This window comes from Bos taurus, chromosome 1, assembly GCF_002263795.3.
Source record: "Bos taurus isolate L1 Dominette 01449 registration number 42190680 breed Hereford chromosome 1, ARS-UCD2.0, whole genome shotgun sequence".
Classification (NCBI taxonomy): Eukaryota; Metazoa; Chordata; class Mammalia; order Artiodactyla; family Bovidae; genus Bos; species Bos taurus.
In genome coordinates, this window is record NC_037328.1 from 69,000,892 (window position 1) to 69,019,448 (window position 18,557).

An 18,557-nucleotide genomic window follows, 5' to 3' on the forward strand; every position below is an offset into this window, starting at 1 on the left:
TACTTGTACTCAGATTCTTTTTGAAGTATATTTATAGAGTTTGATCCCTGGGTTAGGAAGATCCCCTGGAGAAGGGAATGACAACCCACTCTAGTATTCTTGCCTGGAGGATTCCATAGAGGAGCCTAGCAGGCTACAGTCCATAGGGTCGCAAAGAGTTGGACATGACTGAGCAACTAACACTTTCATTTCACTGTACAACATTCTGTTACAGGTGTACAGTGTAGTGATAAGTTTAAAAAGCTATTTAACCATTTTTAAATACTGTATTTATAGTTGTTATAAAATATTCACTATATTCTCTGTGTTGTACGATATACCCTTATAGCTTATTTTTTACCTATTAGTTTCTGGTACTTTTATTTCTGAAGCAAGGGTGGAGTCTTCCTCAGACATCTAATTCAAGCCAGCTTCTACAAGATGACATCATTAGCCTCTTGTAAAAGATTTTGATGGAAAGATAATCCAGTGTCACCTGAACACGGGTAAAGAATCCACCTGCCATACAGGAGACCCAGGTTTGATCCCTGAGTCGGGAAGATTTTCCTGGAGAAGGGCTGGCAACCCACTCCAGTATTCTTGCCTGGAGAATTCCATGGACAGAGGAGCCAGGACAGTGGGCTACAGTTCGTGGGGTTGCACAAAGTCAGACACAACTGAGCAACTAACAGTTTCAGTTTTCAAACGCAAAGGCCCAGAGGAAGGTTTAACGTAAAAGAGGTTACTCATCAAGCAATTTTGAATCGTCTTTGAATTCCTATCAGAATGCCCCAGTATTGGGTGGGTAGACCAAATGTTGATTCATATCATAGCACCCAGGCAGTGGATCAGAAGGAAACAAAGTTCATTGTTAGATGGGCTGAAGGGTCACGATGAGACTGACCAACAGACTGATCACTGACTTCAGGAATCTGGGGTTTGGGCTGCATGAGCAATTTGAACTTTCATTTCTGTGTTTCATATCTGGAGCACCTGGGGCACACTTCCTGCTTAACAGTGAGATTATTATTTAAAAACTTGCCAGGAGAGGCCATCAGGGAGGTGGCAGTGGTAGACCCTGAAGGTAGATTTTGACTTTGGGTTCTGTTCTTCCTATGAAGTGAAGATTTTTAGAGTCTCTCTTTAAAGTTAAATCATCAGAGCCTCATCACCATTCATTCATTCAGTTTCTTTCGATTTAAAAGAGGACTCTTACCTTATAAGGTTTTTTGGTGTGATTGATGAGTTAATGTATAGAAGGCAAAGTCTTATCCTGTGGCTGTCTTTCTTCCAGGTAGGAATTGAGTGATCAAGCTTCTGTTTCATCAAGCTTCTGCTTCTTCTCACAAGCTTCCTTTTTTTAAAAAATCTAGGGCTATTGCTACCTTATGCGTGCTGTATGTTTCCAGAAATCCCTTCTCCTAAATCTGGACACAAAGGAATGGGAGAGATGTTTTGTGAGTGGTAAAACTCAGTGGTTCATGGGAAGGTCCAGTTGGTGTGGTCCATGTGGGCTTCTGGGGGGCAGGGAGGTATAGTGGATATGAGCTTGACCTTGAAATATGAAAAGACTTAAAAAAGGAAACAGCTAGAGATTTAGGTAAAGGAATGATAGACCCACTGGGTGTGGTTAGGGGAATGAATGGACATCTTCCACCACAAGTAAGGTGTCTGCAGTTTCTCTGTAGGCACTCACTGGAATCTCTTAACAGCTACTTCATGGATATGTCTTTTAAAATTCTCTTAGCAACCCTGTAATATGGGGATTATTTTTCCCTCCTATGATTTTTAAATGAAGAAACTGAAGAATAAAAAAGTGAAATGACTTGCCTAAGGTCAGACAGCTAGTAGGGGACAAAGCTTTGAACTTCGGTCTTACGGTTTCAAGTAACAACATTGCCGCCCTGGAGCCGATAAAAAGGGGAGGTACTATTATTATTTAACCTTAAATATTTAAAAGAAGGAAAGAAAAGGATAGGTGAAGGTATTTTTCAACACAGAGGGGACTGTCCATGTTCGGAGGCTGAGGAGAAGGAAGAGGGAAACCTGTTAGAGAAAAAGCACTATGGAGTCTGGAACCTTCTAAATTTGCTTCTTTCTAGCTTCATCAGGTTGTATATTTTAAGCCGGAGCTGACTGTGGCGGCCTTTGAGGAGAGGAAGTTACACTGAAGGAAAAGCACCTGTGTTGTGCTGTGGGTTGTGTACACTCGTCTCCTTGCATGCTCTGTGCCCTGGGTCAGAGCAGCGTTGCATAAGGCTCTGGGCCACGCTGCCTGCAGGACTAGGGCAAGCAGCTGGACTTTGGAACTCCGCCCCCAGCCCCGCCCTCCCCGCCGGCCCCTCCTCTCCTCCCCAAGGTGGCTCCGGCTCCCAGAAAGTCGCAGCGGCTGCCGCGCGCGGTGCGGGACGGCCGGGAAGGAGGGCCGAGGTTGCGAGCTGCCTCCGGGGCCGCGGCGCCCGCCGAGGTGCCCTGCCGGCTGCGCTCCCACAGGTGCTGGTGCCCCGGGCCATGCCGGAGCGCTGGGGCCACCGGCAGCATGAAGGGCGGCGACCGCGCGTACACCCGAGGTCCCTCTTTGGGGTGGCTCTTTGCGAAGTGCTGCTGTTGCTTTCCGTGCAGAGGTGAGTGTCGGCATTGGCACCTTCTTTTTAGGCAAAGACTGGACCGGCTGAATTGGGGCGGGGTGGGGGTGGGGGTGGGGGGGAGGCGGGATGTGGGATGGGGGAAAATGGGTCTGGGGAGTGAAGCACGGCAGATGGAGCATGGCAGTTTGCTCCCAGTTGTGTTCTTTGCAGTTTCTGCGGCACTACGCGGTTCTCTCGCTCTCTGTCTCAGAGAGCTTCAGACTTGGATGCGGAGCTCCAGTTTGGGAACTCAAGTTACTTATCAGCGACTTTGGTTGTTGGGCGCCAGTCTGCAGTGGGGTGGGGCGCGGATGCGGAGAATGGGGAGAGGTCACTGGGAGCTCTGTGCTCCCCGTAGTGGCAGAGTCACACTTTCCTGCTCTCATTTACATATGGACCTCAGCCGCGGGTTAACAGATGACTCTTAGCTATAGGAATGTATTTGACACTTGTCTCTACACCAGGAACTATTTTTGCCAAGTGACAACTTTATTTGGGGACTGGAGTCGGCTTTTCTGTGCCTGGGCTTTGGCAGGCTAGCGTGGGTTTGCAGCTCTGGGCCAGAGCTTGGCTCATTAATTAACCAAGAACTCTCTATGTACCCAATTAGGACTGTATTTAATTATTATGCTAATTTTAATGTTGTCAAGCAGCTTCGCAGGAAGCAACTCATTTCCCCAAAATCAGCCTGCAAAACAAGATCGTGAGAAGGATGACAGAAGGAAGGTTATCAGTGTGCAGCCCATCCTGAAAAAGAATGGAGCCCTTCCTAGACAGAGTTAGTAGATGTTCCTAACACATTTCATGTCTCTTTAACACCTCAGCTCAGAGGGTCTGTTTCTATGTAGTTAGAAGTGAGAAGATAGGCTCTCACTTGACATTGGTCTTTTAAAAATTTTGCCTGATGGTGTCTCGCCTCCACCCCTGTTTGTGATGTTCCAGTCTCCATGCCCATCTTAACCTGATAAGGTCCCCATGGAACTCTCTGGGACTTACTGGTGAATAAACTTTATCCAAGTGACCACCATCCTATGTGCCCACCCTACACACAGCTCTGACAAATTCTCCATCCTAAGCAGATATAAGGCCACAAAAACTAATTAAATCTGAAGGACCTTTCCCCAAGTCATTAAGATTCATACTCTCAGTGTTAGATTCTCTCAGTCTCTGCATTTAATTAAAACAGCTTAGAACTGTGTAGTAGCTAACTCTAAAAATCAAAATTCAGAGGGAGAAAGAATTTTAGGAGGTCAGGGACCCTCACAAAAATCCAAGCCTGGTTCAGAACCATATAAAACCGTGGCTGGGAATTGCAAGAAGCGGGTATTAAAAGGGAGAGAAAGCCGGAAATGGCCAAAGGGAATCTGAGTGGGTGGGTTTTCAGTGAAGGCTAGGCTGCTGTCCTGGTGCAGAGTTTCCAAGTAGGATTTCTAGTGAGTCCATTTCCTGTCCAAAGGCAAAATTTGGGAACTTGGGCGGTGCTTATCTAAAGGCCCTGCAGCTGCCTCCTTGAGTCCAAATGTGTGGCAGCCCAAGCTTCCTGACAGAGTAATTCTCCAGGGGTCTTTCAGCCTTCAGTTTGTTTGTGAATTGCCCTGGCTGGCCCTCAGTGTTGTGGTGCATGGAGGGGGCGGGGAGCTCACTTGGGGCGCCTGCTGGGTCATCTCCTGCCTGCAGGACTGGGAAAGCAGTGGCTGCAGGCTCTGTGGCTTGGAGAAGGGGATGTTGCTGCAGCCTGAGTGGAGGAGACTGTCTCAGCTGAAGACTGAGGGAAGCAAAAGTCCCGAGCAGTGAAAGCAGCTTAAAAGGGAAAAGGAGGATAACAAAGGTGGGTGCCTCTCCCCTTCTCCCACTTTACCCCTTGCTGCTGCTACTGCTAAGTCGCTTCAGTTGTGTCCGACTCTGTGCGACCCCATAGAGGGCAGCCTACCAGGCTCCCCGATCCCTGGGATTCTCCAGGCAAGAACACTGGAGTGGGTTGCCATTTCCTTCTCTGATGGATGAAAGTGAAAAGTGAAAGTCAAGTGTCCGACTCTTAGCGACCTCATGGACTGCAGCCCACCAGGCTCCTCCGTCCATGGGATTTTCCAGGCAAGAGTACTGGTGTGGAGTGCCATTGCCTTCTCCGACTTTACCCCTTACTCTTTCCTAAATTTAAAAGATGTGAAGATGGGAAACTGGGGCTCAAATCTGAGGAGGATGGTGGTGGACGTGACTTTAGCCAGCCTTCAAAAAGCTCCTGGCGCCACTGGACAGGGTGACAGTGTCTGAGGTGTTGGGTACTGCTTGAGGTTTTCTGCATCTGCTGTAACAGAAGAGAGAGCTCTGAGTCCTCACCCAGCCTATAGACATCTATCTGGAAGCCGACTGAAAATATAAGGTCTTGTACTGAGCTTGAATGCATTGTCCAGAGCCCCAGAACTCTATGCCCAAGCTGAGACACAGAGAAGGACTCAGGAGAGTGTCCGAAGGTCTGATGGCATCGCCAGGGACCTGCCTGGCCTCCCTTTTCTGTTAAACCAGTTTCTCTGGTTGTAAAGATGACTGTGAAGCTGTCAGAACCCATACTATGGTTCCTAAGTCAAGGGGTCCTGGCTGATGGTGACTGGCTTCCATTCCTGCATTTAAAGGATACCTCCTAAAGTCTGGGAAAAAAGGAACCAAGAGGAAGTGGAATGTTTTGGTTATTTTTGACACAAACCTAAGCTGTCCTGGACTTGCTCTGGTGAATCCTAACACTGGAGTAAGAGTTAAGGATTTAGTGATGTACCTGCTGCTGCTAAGTCACTATAGTCGTGTCCGACTCTTTGTGACCCCATAGATGGCAGCCCACCAGGCTCCCCTGTCCCTGGGATTCTCCAGGCAAGAACACTGGAGTGGGTTGCCATTGCCTTCTCCAATGCGTGAAAGTGAAAAGTGAAAGTGAAGTCGCTCAGTCGTGTCCGACTCTTAGGAACCTCATGGACTGCAGCCTACCAGGCTCCTCTGTCCATGGGATTTTCCAGGCAAGAGTACTGGAGTGGGGTGCCATTGCCTTCTCCAAGTGATGTACCTATGTGGCCTTTAAATCATATTTGGGAAAAATATAGACGAAGTTAGTGGAGCTTGTCTTTGGGTTTGGGAAAGTGAGGAAGGCAGCTGTCTGGTGTTCTTCTGTTCCAGTTTTTGTTTCTATTGAGTATGAATGTGACAGAGAGGTTTGATGAAAGATGATGTTCCTTCCCTACCTTGAAATTAGTGTTAAAGAGCAGGAAAACTGAGAATCATTGGCAGAATGGAAATAGAGATGGGTGAGAAGGAAGGAGGAGAACAAATAACATTTATAACTGCCTTTTTGGAAGTGAAAAATAGCCAAACATGAAATAATGGTGTGTGTGTATGTGTGTGTGTGTGTGTGTGAAGGGTGATCAATCATTGATGCCGCGCTCTGTGGAAAGTTTCAGGATTGCTTTGGCTAGTTACACTTTCCTCTACACCTGAAGAACTGAGTCCCTTCTGGATTGTTCTTTAATGATCTTAAGATTTTAAAAAGCAACTTGTTTCCAAGTGATGAAAAGGATTTCAAGTCACCTGGAGGGTTGCTAAGTCCTATGCTGTAGACTGGAAATTGTGACCTCTTAGATCACAGAGCCTGGAGATTTTTTAGACCTGAGTGGGTGGCAGTCAGTTTTAGAGGCTTTAATTTTCTAGTCAACTTGTAATTAACCTTGGGTCTATGGACAACTGTCCCTTCTTGGAAACGTTTCCTGACTACTGGCCTCCTCTGTTTCTCCACAGGGTTCATGGCCTTTATTCATACTTGCTTACTGTTGTATCATTGTCCTTGCAGCTGAAGCCCATGTGCCGACACGGCTCCCCATTTAGACAGTGAACAGTGACTGCTTCAGGAGACTGTCTCAGAGGTGAAAAGAGGAAGCAGTGGTGACTTACCCAGGCTGAGTCAGCTCACAGGAGAGCTGCTGGGATCACATTCCCATGGCTCTCTCATCACAGGGGTGGGTGGGTCTGGGCAAAGGTTATGGGGGTTTACAGGGCGTTTGCAAGCCATTTTCATCTATAATTTCTTTCTCCTCCCTACATTTTCCCAGAATAACTGAGTAGGAACCTTATTCAAAACCTTGAGTGTCCCTTCCCTGGCTCATTTTATAAACTGAATTTAATGTGTGAAACCATGACAGCAAGTTTCTTTAGAAAGGTGTTGGTAACCTCAGAGAGGAACAGAAGTGACCTTCACTTTGGTTTACTTTAGTTCACCTCCCAAAGGACAGAGAGGCCTTAGGACATTGAGGAATACATACCGTTTTCTTTATGTTCCAGGAAGTGCCTTTACCACTATGAAAACTGAATTGACCATTTAACATGTATGTTTTCCCAATACACCTCTTGGTTTTCTCTGCCTCCCAGGAATATACCTTAATCTGGGGAGAATTTCCCAACATACATACTGTCCGCAACCTAGGTCTTATGCTTCTCTTCCCATCTCTGATCCTCTGACTCAGTTCAGTTCAGTTGCTCAGTCATGCCTTACTCTTTGCGACCCCATGGACTGCAGCATGCCAGGCTGCCCTGTTCATCACCGACTTCTGGAGCCTATTCAAACTCATTTCCATTGCGTCGGTGATGCCATTCAACCATCTCATCCTCTGTCGTGCCCTTCTCCCTCCTTCAGTCTTTCCCAGCATCAGGGTCTTTTCCAATGAGTCAGTTCTTTGCATCAGGTGGCCAAAGTATTGGAGTTTCAGCTTCAGTCCTTCCAATGAATATTCAGGACTGATTTCCTTTAGGATGGACTGGTTGGATCTCCTTGTAGTCCAAGGGACTCTCAAGAGTCTTCTCCAACACCACAGTTCAAAAGCATCAATTCTTCGGCTCTCAGCTTTCTTTGTAGTCCAACTCTCACATCCATACATGACTACTGGAAACACCATAGCTTTGCCTAGATGGACCTTTGTTGCTAAAGTAATGTCTCTGCTTTGTAATATGCTGTCTGGGTTCGTCATAGCTTTTCTTCCAAGGAGCAAGCATCTTTTAATTTCGTGGCTGCAGTCACCATCTGCAGTGATTTTGGAGCCCCCAAAAATAAAGTCTCTCACTGTTTCTATTGTTTCCCCATCTATTTGCCACGAAGTGATGGGATTGGTTGCCATGATCTTAGTTTTCTGAATGTTTGATTCTCTAACTAGTTAATAGTAATAGGGATATCAATTATTCCTGTTTTCCAGTCATAATGTAGCCTAGTAGAAATAGGATTATATGGAATTGGTTGGGGTGGGGGAAACCGGAAATGGAAGCCAAATATCCTTCCTTTGGTACCACTGTAAGTCCAGTATTCACTGGTCATGCTGTAGGCCTGTCACCACAGTGGTTCCATGTGCCGCAAGTTGGTAAGTCCTAGCCTGGCGTGCTGCAGTTCACGGGGTCGCAAAGAGTCAGACATGACGGAGCGACTGAACTGAACCTGAGATAAGATAACAGCTCAGACTCTTGTGTTTTTATGCAATGTGTGCGTGAGGGAGGAGGGATTCACTTCCGAGTCCAAACTGTGTTGTAGGCCTGCCTTATTCTGGAGTAGTGCTTTTGTTTCTACTTAGCAAAGTTCTTCTTGAATCTTGATGCTTCTCTTCTGCCCTAAAAACACTCCCCATCCTTTTGATGCTGCTCCTCTTCAGTGAGTGTAAGTGGCTGCGTGACCTGCCCTCTCCTTCAGACCAAATCCCAGATTTTCCCTGCCCTTGAAGGAGCATGGATCTGAACTCTGAGAAGGGCTTCTCAAACGGAAGGGGCTAGCTATTCATGGGACATTAGAATTAGAAGTAACTTCAGAGCTATTTAATAGATCTTTTCTTTTTTCTACAAGAAGAAACAGATTCAGCCATTTAGTAGCAAGGTCAGACCTATAGCCCTTTCCCAGCACTCTTTCCGCAACTGCGTTTTTCTCTTCCTGCCCATGCAATCAATTTCTCTTACTCTGGACAAAGACATCTGGAGTCAGCCTCTACCCTTCTCAGTTGGCTTACCCAATTGAGAAGGGTAGAGGCTGACCCCAGGCTGGAACTTGGGTGTTGACTGTGGAATGATCTGTGGTTCCTGCAGGGTGACTGGAGTCACTGGGATCTGGACCTGCCTGGTCTCTTTTGAGCGGCTGTTCCATCCCAGGACCAAAGAAGGCTGAGCATCTCTGGCTCGCCCAGAACAGTTTCTGCACATTGTTCTTAGTAAATATTTGTCCATGTTTTCCCCTCTGGTTCAATTTAATTCCAAGGGTCCTTTCCCCCGCATTTTTCTTGTCTTCTTTCATGAAGTGTATGCTTTTGGGTGAAAATGAAGCAATGAAATGCATTCCTATCATTCCATTTTTAAACATCACTGGTTTTTATGTAACACACAGTGTTTTAATTCATTTGACACATGTTTACATGTTGACTGCCTGCCAGCCCTGCCCTGGATACTGGGGGAGAATGGATGGGAATCATAATGGTGCTGACCCCATTGGGCTGTTATGAGGATTAGTTAAGAGAATGTATGTAAAGGACTTAGCTTACCACCAGGTATATAAAGTGCTTTAAAAAGGTTAGCTACTGATGGTAACAGTAATTGTAATATTAGACGTAGAACGCGTACCCAGGGGGCTCCCAGCTAAATATGTGGGGTCTTCTGGGTGAAAACGCTGCAAATATACCTTCCTAGGGAACTTCATGGTCTTGGTTCAAACCGTTGTCAACTGTGCCTCACTGCTGTAGAGCTGCCACTGTGGGGAAAGAAGGCCAGTATCTATAAGGATGATAGGGATTTCCTTCTTTTTAAAATTAAACCAATTAAAACTTTAAAAAACATGACACTTCTAGTATTATAATCACTGGTTACATAAAAGAACGCTTGAGAGTAGGTACTGGCAAGATACCATAAGCATCCTTGAGTTATTCTTCTCTGAGGGGAAACACAGTGTGTAAGAATTGGATCGTAATTACACCAGTATTGAAGTTTAGGTCCTGAGAACCTATGTTAAGTAAAAAGATGTCATGTCCTGCCAGCCCCTTGACTTTGGCTAAGAATCCAGTGAAACATTTTTCTGATCCCACCAGCCAGCATTTGTTGCACATCCTTCATTTGCAAAGATTTGCAGGTCCTCTTCAGGCTGTTTTTGCCTACGTAAAAATCATGACCTGCTCACCACAGCCCTTGAGGTTCTAGACATTTGTCTGAGGTTTGGCCAGTATCTTGTATATTCCTTGTGGATGGGAGACATGGGTAGCTTGGTCTCTTCAGTGACTAATGGAGCTCCTCTCTTGAGGTTGACAGAACCTTCTGTGTTACACTTCCTGGAAGGAGGGGAGCCCTGGTTAAACACCTGTGAGGCAGCCAAGAGGCTGCCAGGTTGACTTTTGCCAGATAAAAAGCAAAGATCAGAGTTACGGAACAAGTCCTTTCACATTTTTCTTACTTTCCTGGAGACCACAGTGAGGAAACTGACAAATTGAAAGGAAGGGAAACTCCCTTCTGCTGCTTGGTTGAAACAGTACCTCATAAAACACCTCTGTATCCAAGATCCTGCTCTCCTTGGGGCAGGATTAGTTGTAGGCCTGTGTTTGGTCTCTTAGGGTACCTTGTATGTGCAGGCTCAGGACTGATCAGGAAGTCCCAGTTTCTTCCCTTCCTCCATTAGCATATCCATTATTGCTCCCAGGGAGAAGGGGATATTACCCTTCCCCATCCAAAAATGAACCAAGCCTAACTGTTCAAAAGAATCACAAACACGCCACTTTGTGCAGATTTTGGATCTCAGCCTCATACCTGTGTGGTGCCACCTCCTCTCCTCATCTTAAAGGAGAAGAGCTCCAACAGTGGTTACCACTGGAGAACATATTAGAGATACAGATTCTTGGCCCTACTGATTCAAATTCCATTGACCACAACCCAGCGGTCTGCGTTTTAACAAGCTCTCCAGAGGGCTTCATATTTTTGGTTTGTTCTTTCCTCTCCACCCTCTCCTACCTTCCTCCTCCCTTCACCCAGCTCCGGCAAGGGCATCTGTGACCTGCTTCCTAGGGATTTTGCTTCCTGGGGATTGAGAAGTGGGGAGGGGGGTCCTTCCCACTCACTGTTACTTGAGGGGGATGGGATGGGAGGAGGGGTTGGCATTAAGACTCATGCACATCTTCTCTGAGCCCATTAGCCCCAGGGACGAGGAAGGGTAGTTATGGCATCCTTCTTCCCATTTAAGACTCTTTCACTTTTGTGATCATTTCCCTCAGACTCTTAATGGTAACTATGCTTAATTAAGAAAAAAATCAAAAGTTAGGCAAACCAAAAGGCCATAAAAATAAAACTTTGATAACATAATCCTAACTACCTAGAAACAACTACTTAACCATTTAATATATTCTTTTCTATGTTTTTGCTCCCTTTTAAAATAAATGAGTTCATATTATATATTCTGTTTTTAAACAAGATTTTGCTTAATCTTTGAAATGTCTTCCCAAATAGATGTATTTCCAGGATATCTTTAGTGGCTACCGAGAGTTTTGCCATAGGCAAGACTTGAACTTGACAATTGTCAGGACTGATTTAATACAATGGCTAAAATTTGGTGGGAAGGGATGAGGAAGAGCTTTGGGTTAAGAAATAGATCCTTCCAGAATCAGGTTGTTCAGACAGATTCTTGTGGCATTTACATATCTCCACTCCCTTCGTCGCAGCTTTCCTTTCCAAGGAGTACAACCTACCTCCTTCCCCCTGTGAGACCAGTATGCACAGGGCTAGAGCTGCAGATTTTACCCACTCAGCCTTTTCTTGCTTACTTGGTGTTAGGAATCTCCTCAATCCTGAGGCTTCTAACTGTGTAGTTGCTTTCACCAGCAGGTCCAGAGATTTTTCTCTTTCTCTTTTTGAGACATGCCTCCAAAGAGATAGGTCATTTCAAAATGATTGTTATTAGGAAAGAGAGTCTTGATTTACTTTTTTCTGCCTTGGGAAAGCATTTGAAAATACAGATAAATGATGATAAAATTCCATTACTTAGAGAGAGCCATGTTAACATGTTGAATATATCCTTTTTATCTTTTTTCATGCGTGTATTTTTTCCAGAAATATGATATAGTAGTGTTATAAACTTTTTTCACGTAACATATTAAACAATTTTCATGACATTTTTGTGAATGCATCCAGTGATATGCCAGCTCAGTTCAGATTGGGGTTGTTAAATATTCAGGATTTTGAGAGTGGATGGTTAAGCTTGAGATCAGCCATAGTGGGAGTATTTATACTAAGAGGGTCACCAGACACCACAAATCAAGGTTTTTTGTTTTATTCAGAAATGTGTTTTAATAGTATAGCACTAGATGCTCATTTTATCATGTGTAAATAAGGTTTGTTTTTATCGTCAACCTCCCTATTTTTGGTTGTTTCTAATTTTGCTATTGTCAACAATATTATAATGACCATTCTTATAGTTAAGTCTTGACACAAACCTATAATTACTTCCTTAGGATAAATCCTGTAAAGTGGAGGTCCTGAAAGAAATGACATCCCAAATTTCAAGACTTAGTTGCCAGTTACCCCCAATTCTGTACTCTTTGCAAGCAAGAGTATACTGTTCTTTGTTTAAAGAGGATTAATGAGAAACATCCTCTGGGACCAGGAATTTCATGTCTCTCCTGTTGTTTACTTCTGTTTACATTTTCTGAATTAACTTAATTCTTTTTTTATAAGGATATGCTGGCTGAGAGCCTTTGTTTCTTAAGCTATGTTCTGATAGGTAAGGTGTAAAAAAATACACTTTGTGATGGTAATGGATTGAGAGGCAATATATCGTAATGATTAAGAGCTTGGACTCTGGAGCCAGAATGGATTTGAATCCCAGTTCTACAATTTACCTATGTGACTTTGTGCAAGTTACATAAACTCTGCCTCAGTTTCCTGATCTGAAAGATGGATCATGAAATCTAGTCATGGAGATCTTCCAAGGCTTAGATGGGTTGACATATGTTGTCACCTAGAACTGGCACGTGGGGAGTGGTACGTAAGTGCTGGATTATTGTTAGCATTAGTGGGTGTATAGACGTCTCTGTGGAACTGTGCTGTCACCTTCAAATGATTTCATCAGTTCCTTAATCATATGAGAAATCGAGCTGAGCGTATTTTGTATGCTTAGTCCCCAAATATTTGAATACCATGTGGCAGATATTAGACTAGCAACCATAGAGAGTTTAAGATGTTTCTATGCCCCTGAGGATCTTTTAGTTCAACTTGGGGGTGCTTGATAAGTATGAAACAGTAAATAATGACCCCTCCAAAAAAACAAGGAAAATAGTTGCTGAAGACAATAAGAGGAAAGATGCTTCAAGGATCTGCCTGGTTTCTTACTAAAATAATTATGCAGAGGCCGATGGGAGCACAGTGGCCTGGGGATCTGAGAGGGCTTATCAGGAGATTTAGGGTTCTCTCTGGGCCTTACAGGTTTTTAAAAATCATTTTATTTATTTATTGTGGCTGTGCTGAGTCTTTGTTACAGGCTTCTCTCTAGTTACGGTTCACGGACTTCTCACAGGTTTCTCTTGTTGCAGAGCGTAGGCTCTTGGGCACACTGGCTTTTGTAGTTATGGGCCCAGTAGTTCCCGGGCTCTAGAGCACAGGCTCAACAGTTGTGGGACATGGGCTTAGTTGCCACATGGCATGTGGAATCTTCCCCGATCAGGAATGGAACCTGTGTCTCTCGCGTTGGCAGGCAGATTCTCCACTGAACCACCAGGGAAGCCCCCTACAGGGGTTTTTAAAGGGCTGAGTATATAGTGTGCTTAAAGCCAGCAGGGAAATGCAGTAGACCATAGAGGAAAGGTTAGACCCGCCTTCTCAAGCTATGCTAATTCTGTAGCCACCAGCCATATGTGGCTATCGAGGACTTGAAATGAGCCCTGGTCCAAGTGGAGCTGTACTGAAGTGTAAATTACATGCCAGATTTAAAAGATTTACTTCAAAAAGTGTAAAATAGTTCAGTGATCTTTTTATAGATTACATATTGAAATGATCGTGTTTTGGACATATTGGGTTAATATGATATATGAAAATTAATTGTATCTGTTTTTACTTTTTACTGTGACTACTAGAAGATTTTAAATGATGTAAAATTATGCAATTTTATTTTTTGTGTAATATAAAATACATGGCTCATATTTGTGGCTTGCATTGTATTTCCCTTGGATGGAGCTTTCCTGCATCTTATAGTCCAGGATACATTGATGTGCCAGAGTAGAAAGGATATAAAATTAGAAACTGTCGTCCCACTCCAGGGCTAATCCCAGCCCATTCCCTCAGTCCTCTCCGTAATTCCAGGAGGATAGCAGTCTCTCTGATGCTTGAAGATGCCCACAGGCCTTCTCCACTGAAACCTTCAAGAAAAGCGGTTATACATTTTCCTTTCTGAGCCAACATAGTTTGTGAGGAAACAAGACTGAAATCCAAGTGCTCCTCAGAGAGCTCAGATTAGCCACCTTTGGGGAACAAAATGAGGGAAAGTCTTAAAAAGAACAGTGAACAGGGAGAGTGACAATGTGCTCCCAGCTCCCAACTCTCTAACCCGCAGCTGACTGACTTCACTCCCGTCCTGCCTCCTCACGTGACATAAGCATCTAACCCGCAGCTGACTGACTTCACTCCAGTCCTGCCTCCTCACGTGACATAAGCATGGCCGGCCTGTCCTGAGGGTCTGAGGGACACGATGGGGCTGTGTGGCAGGGTGAGGGTAGCCTCACTGCTCTGACTTGGGACTGAGATCCAGAGGAGATCCCAGATTTTAAATTTTACATCATTTAAAATCTTCTAGTAGTCACAGTAAAAAGTAAAAGCAAACAGGTACAATTAATTTTCATATATCATATTTAACCCAATATGTCCAAAACACGGTCATTTCAATATGTAATCTATAAAAAGATTACTGAACTGTTTTACATTTTTTGAAGTAAATCTTTTAAATCTGTCAGTCCCACCAAGTCAGCTCTTGGATGAACTCAGGCAAGTTTCATTTTGCCATTGAGCTGAATGACGTTCGATGTTTGATTCATTCTGAGCATCATTTTTCATTCCATTTTTGTCCTTTCAAAGCTTCACTGAGTGCTTGACAGAGTGCAGCGTTGTACAGATATTGGGACCATCTCCCTATTTGTGTAGGGAAAGTGTATATATAGCTCGCCTTGTTTGTATGGTGTCATAGATTGCTAGAATGTTACCGCATCACAGAACAAAAGATCTCAGTTTTATCCTTGAGAAGAGCACTTTGGAAAAGATAAAGGGCTTGCCTGAAGTCTTAGCTGGTATTGAGTAAAATAATATCATTCTGTCTGTAGCATACTGCTTATACTTTTATAGAAAAGATAGTGGAATTGCTTCTCGGCCTTTTGGCTAAGACCAAGTGTAGAAAAGACAGTGAAATGTAGAATGAAAAAGTGAATGTTAGCCGCTCAGTCATATCCGACTCTTTTCGACCCCTTGAACTGCCAGGCTCCTCTGTCCATGAAATTCTCTAGGCAAGAATACTGGAGTTGGTTGCCATTCCCTTTTTCAGGCATCTTCCTGACGCAGGGATCAAACCCAGATCTCCTGCATTACAGGCGAATTCTTTACTGTCTGAGCCACTAGGGAAGCCCAAATGTAGAATAGTCCTGCTCTTTTGTTTTGGGGGGAATGGGGAGGGTAGAAGCACTGAATCAAGTCTTCTAGGAGATCCAGCTCTTTGGAAGGAATCTAGGGGGGCAGGGGTCCCAGTGAATGAGAAGTCACTCTCTGGTTCCTGAAACTATGTCCGTGCCACCTGCTCTAGATTTGCTCCCATTGGAATCTGGCCTGCCATGGCCATTTGCATCCGGTGTTTCTAAATGTCTAGAGGAATCCTGGGGGAACTTTACAACTATGAAGTCACAGCTGAATTCCCAGATGCTGGAGCTGAGGTTTAGGTTCCACTCGTCCTGAAAAAGTCAGGATCTGTTCCACTGGCCTGGGGTCTCTAGGTGAGGCCAGGCGATACTGGGGACCTTCTTTAGACATATCATGGGGCCTTCCTATTACCTTCTAGGCCTGATGGAAGGTCAAGGTTGATCCAAAGCCAGGCCTGGGTAGCCTGCTCCTATCTAATCAGGGTCTCATGAAGCCCTCCCAGACAACCCAGGGAGGTCTGTGGCTGCCACGGTATTCTGGGGACCTTACTCAAAGTTTCCTGGACTGGTCATCTCTGACTCCCCCAGAACTGGAGGATAATTGGAGATCACAGCCAGTGAACAAAGTGGACATAGCGTTGCCCTTATAAATTTACAGTTTAGAGAGGGCAGCAGATCTCTCACACACACAGATCTCTGTAAGTGTTCTCAATGGATGCTATGAGAGTATCTGTTGGAGGGAGAGAGAAGGAGGTAGAATTTACACTAGGGCAATAGGGAACTTGTAGGAGAAACTGACGTAAGTACCAAAAGTTTTGCTACTGCCATTCTTCTGGTCCCTAAGTGTGTATCATTTGCATTCTGAGCCTCATTTAAAAGAGTCTTTTGCAAAAGTTTTGCTCACTATCATGGGAAAACAAACACAGGGGCGTAAAGTAAAAGAGGCATAAAGCTAGATAGTTTTTGGAGGTTCCCTTACTTGACACTGGCTTGCTTCAAGAGCTTATGTGCCTTTCTGTGATCCACAAGTACCTGGGGAACCTGTTCAGTGTCCACAAAGGACCACTGGTGAGGGCCTCACTTTCTAATTCATGACCTGAGTCCTCGGGAGCTGTCATATTCCTCCATACTGTGAAACTGGGATCCAGAGAAAGGGGCTAAATTCCCACTCACCAGTACCCACCCACCTTGGGTTTCCCCACCCCTGCCCCTGGCTCTAGTTTCTGCTTTGGGGCATTACCATCCACAGCTGCCACTTCTTGTAGGAATACACCCCCCTCGTGTGTGAGGACAGTTTTCAGCCTAGTCGAAGTGATCGTCTTCAGTAGTGTTGTAGACTTGACTTGACAACATGTAGGACATTGTACTCGATGGCTTCTGAGACTCTTTCCAGTTCCCATTCCACACAAGGGTTTAAAAAACAGACAATTCTATTTATTTACTTGGATTCTGTGTGAAAACAGAGAAGACCTCAGTAACCTTTTGAGTTTTTTCCCGTCTTTCTAATTTTTAAGTCCCTGTTTCTTTATGCTTTGGTTTGAAAATTATACCCCCTTCCCAATTTAACTTATGTCTTAACCACCAAATGGTGCTTCCACTTGGAGTATAATCAGCCACCTCTCCCAGAGTGTCTGTGGATCTCCTCAAACAGCCAGCTTCCCAGCTCCTTCCCAGTGAGGTGGTCAGGTCTAAATTTAACTGTGACCTTCTGCCAGCATATGCAAGCTTGGGCTGCAAGAGCAAAACAGAGCCGATCTGTCCTCAAGGGTGTGTGTGAGGCTCCTCCAAAGGCCAGAGCAGCCTTGTGGGGAGAAGAGGAGGACTTCAGGGTAGGGAGAAGTATAGTCATCCCAAGCGACGATTGGAGTTTATCCAGGCTTGGCTGGGTCCCTGGAGAAAGTCAGCTAAATTCTCCACCCTCTTGGTTTCCTCCCATTGCAAAGAATCAGCAACATAACTCACCTGTATTTGCACTTACCGTGGCTTCCTGCCAAGCATTATGCCACAGTTGTGTGTTCACTGTTGCCTCTTATTCCAAAATCAGCAATCCCAGGTTCATGAGATACAATCTGCACATTGTATTATGTAGATTTCCACCCCGGTTTGGTTGTCTGGAGTGTATCTTTGTTGGGTTTGTGTCTTTTTATGTATCGACATGTACATATCTCAGAGACAGGACAGAGACATTGTCCATAATACTGGAATAGCTTTGCACATTTTTATACTAAAAATGTATAAATGCAAAGGATTGAAACTGCTTTAGTTTGTAAAATATTTCTTATTATAATTTAGTCACACCACCAATTTGTGTTTATAGTCATGATTAGCAGCCTACACCATAAAATTTATACATACATATGTGACATTTTTAGAATGGTATCAGATTGTGACTCAGATAGGCAATCTTATTTTTCTGTTTGATCTCTAACAAACAGAGGCAGGTTTGGAGAGGCTACATGGAGTGTATCTTTCTGAAACGCCCCAGTTTGTACTTGCCAGGAGAACCAGATCACAAAACTTCTAGAGCTGTGATTCTAGTATTTTGTAACAATGTCCAGTTAGTCTTACAAACAGGGACTTGACTCGGAAGGGAATATGGGCCATTTAGCTATCTTGTGCTCATCTGTCATTTTCTGTAAGTAAACAAGAAGGATTTTGAGGGCAATTCTCTTTTGAGCTCAGGTCTCTAAGGGAAGTGTGAGTTAGAGGGGTCAGACTGAGTTTCCATCCTGTCATTAGAATTTACTAAACTGCATTAGTCTAGTTACTTCTTTATGCTAATTTTTTCATCTTTATACTTGGGAAAATACAGGTATTTACTGGAGTGTATCTCCTAATATAGTCTTTGCTTTCTGGCGCATAGACTGCACTCTCTAAATGCTAGCTTATGAATAATCATATTCTTTCTCATTATCAGATATTTCTCTGTCTTATAGGGCAGTAATTTGAGATGGACCATTAAGTGGGATGGAGGATTAGTGAACATTTTTCAAAGCTTTCCAGGAAAGCAGACCTGAAACTTATTAGACCTCTAATTAATGGCCTTTTTGCCCAATTTTTGATCCATGGGAGTGTCCATTTTCAAAAATAAGTTGCTGAACTGGTGGGTCCTAGGGCTGGTTCAGGCTGCCAGTTTTTCTTAAGAGGTATAAAGGTCTCCTCCTTACACCTGGAGGCCAGTGTGTTGGGTTCTTAAGCACTTTCTCAGCAGGTTATCTCTAACAACTTTTATATTTATTTGTTTAGTCTGTGCCATTATCCTGTATTCATGTCCAAAGTTGATCAACTTGGATATGTTCTTTTAATT

The 18,557-nt window shown here is 44.3% G+C and overlaps 1 protein-coding gene across 19 annotated transcripts in view; it reads left to right on the top strand.

Annotated features, from left to right (window-relative positions):
* KALRN (kalirin RhoGEF kinase) overlaps positions 1-18,557 on the top strand; it is a 692,240-nt gene that overhangs the window by 566,954 nt on the left and 106,729 nt on the right. For 5 of the 19 annotated variants that reach the window (XM_024991400.2, XM_059886108.1, XM_024991404.2 and 2 more), the window contains exon 1: positions 2,336-2,603. The exons of the other annotated variants lie outside the window; for them this stretch is intronic. In XM_024991400.2, the coding sequence (XP_024847168.1) occupies positions 2,519-2,603 (85 nt within the window). In that variant the 5' untranslated portion in view covers positions 2,336-2,518. Of the gene's footprint in view, positions 1-2,335; positions 2,604-18,557 lie in introns of those variants that run through there. 19 annotated transcript variants of the gene reach the window in all.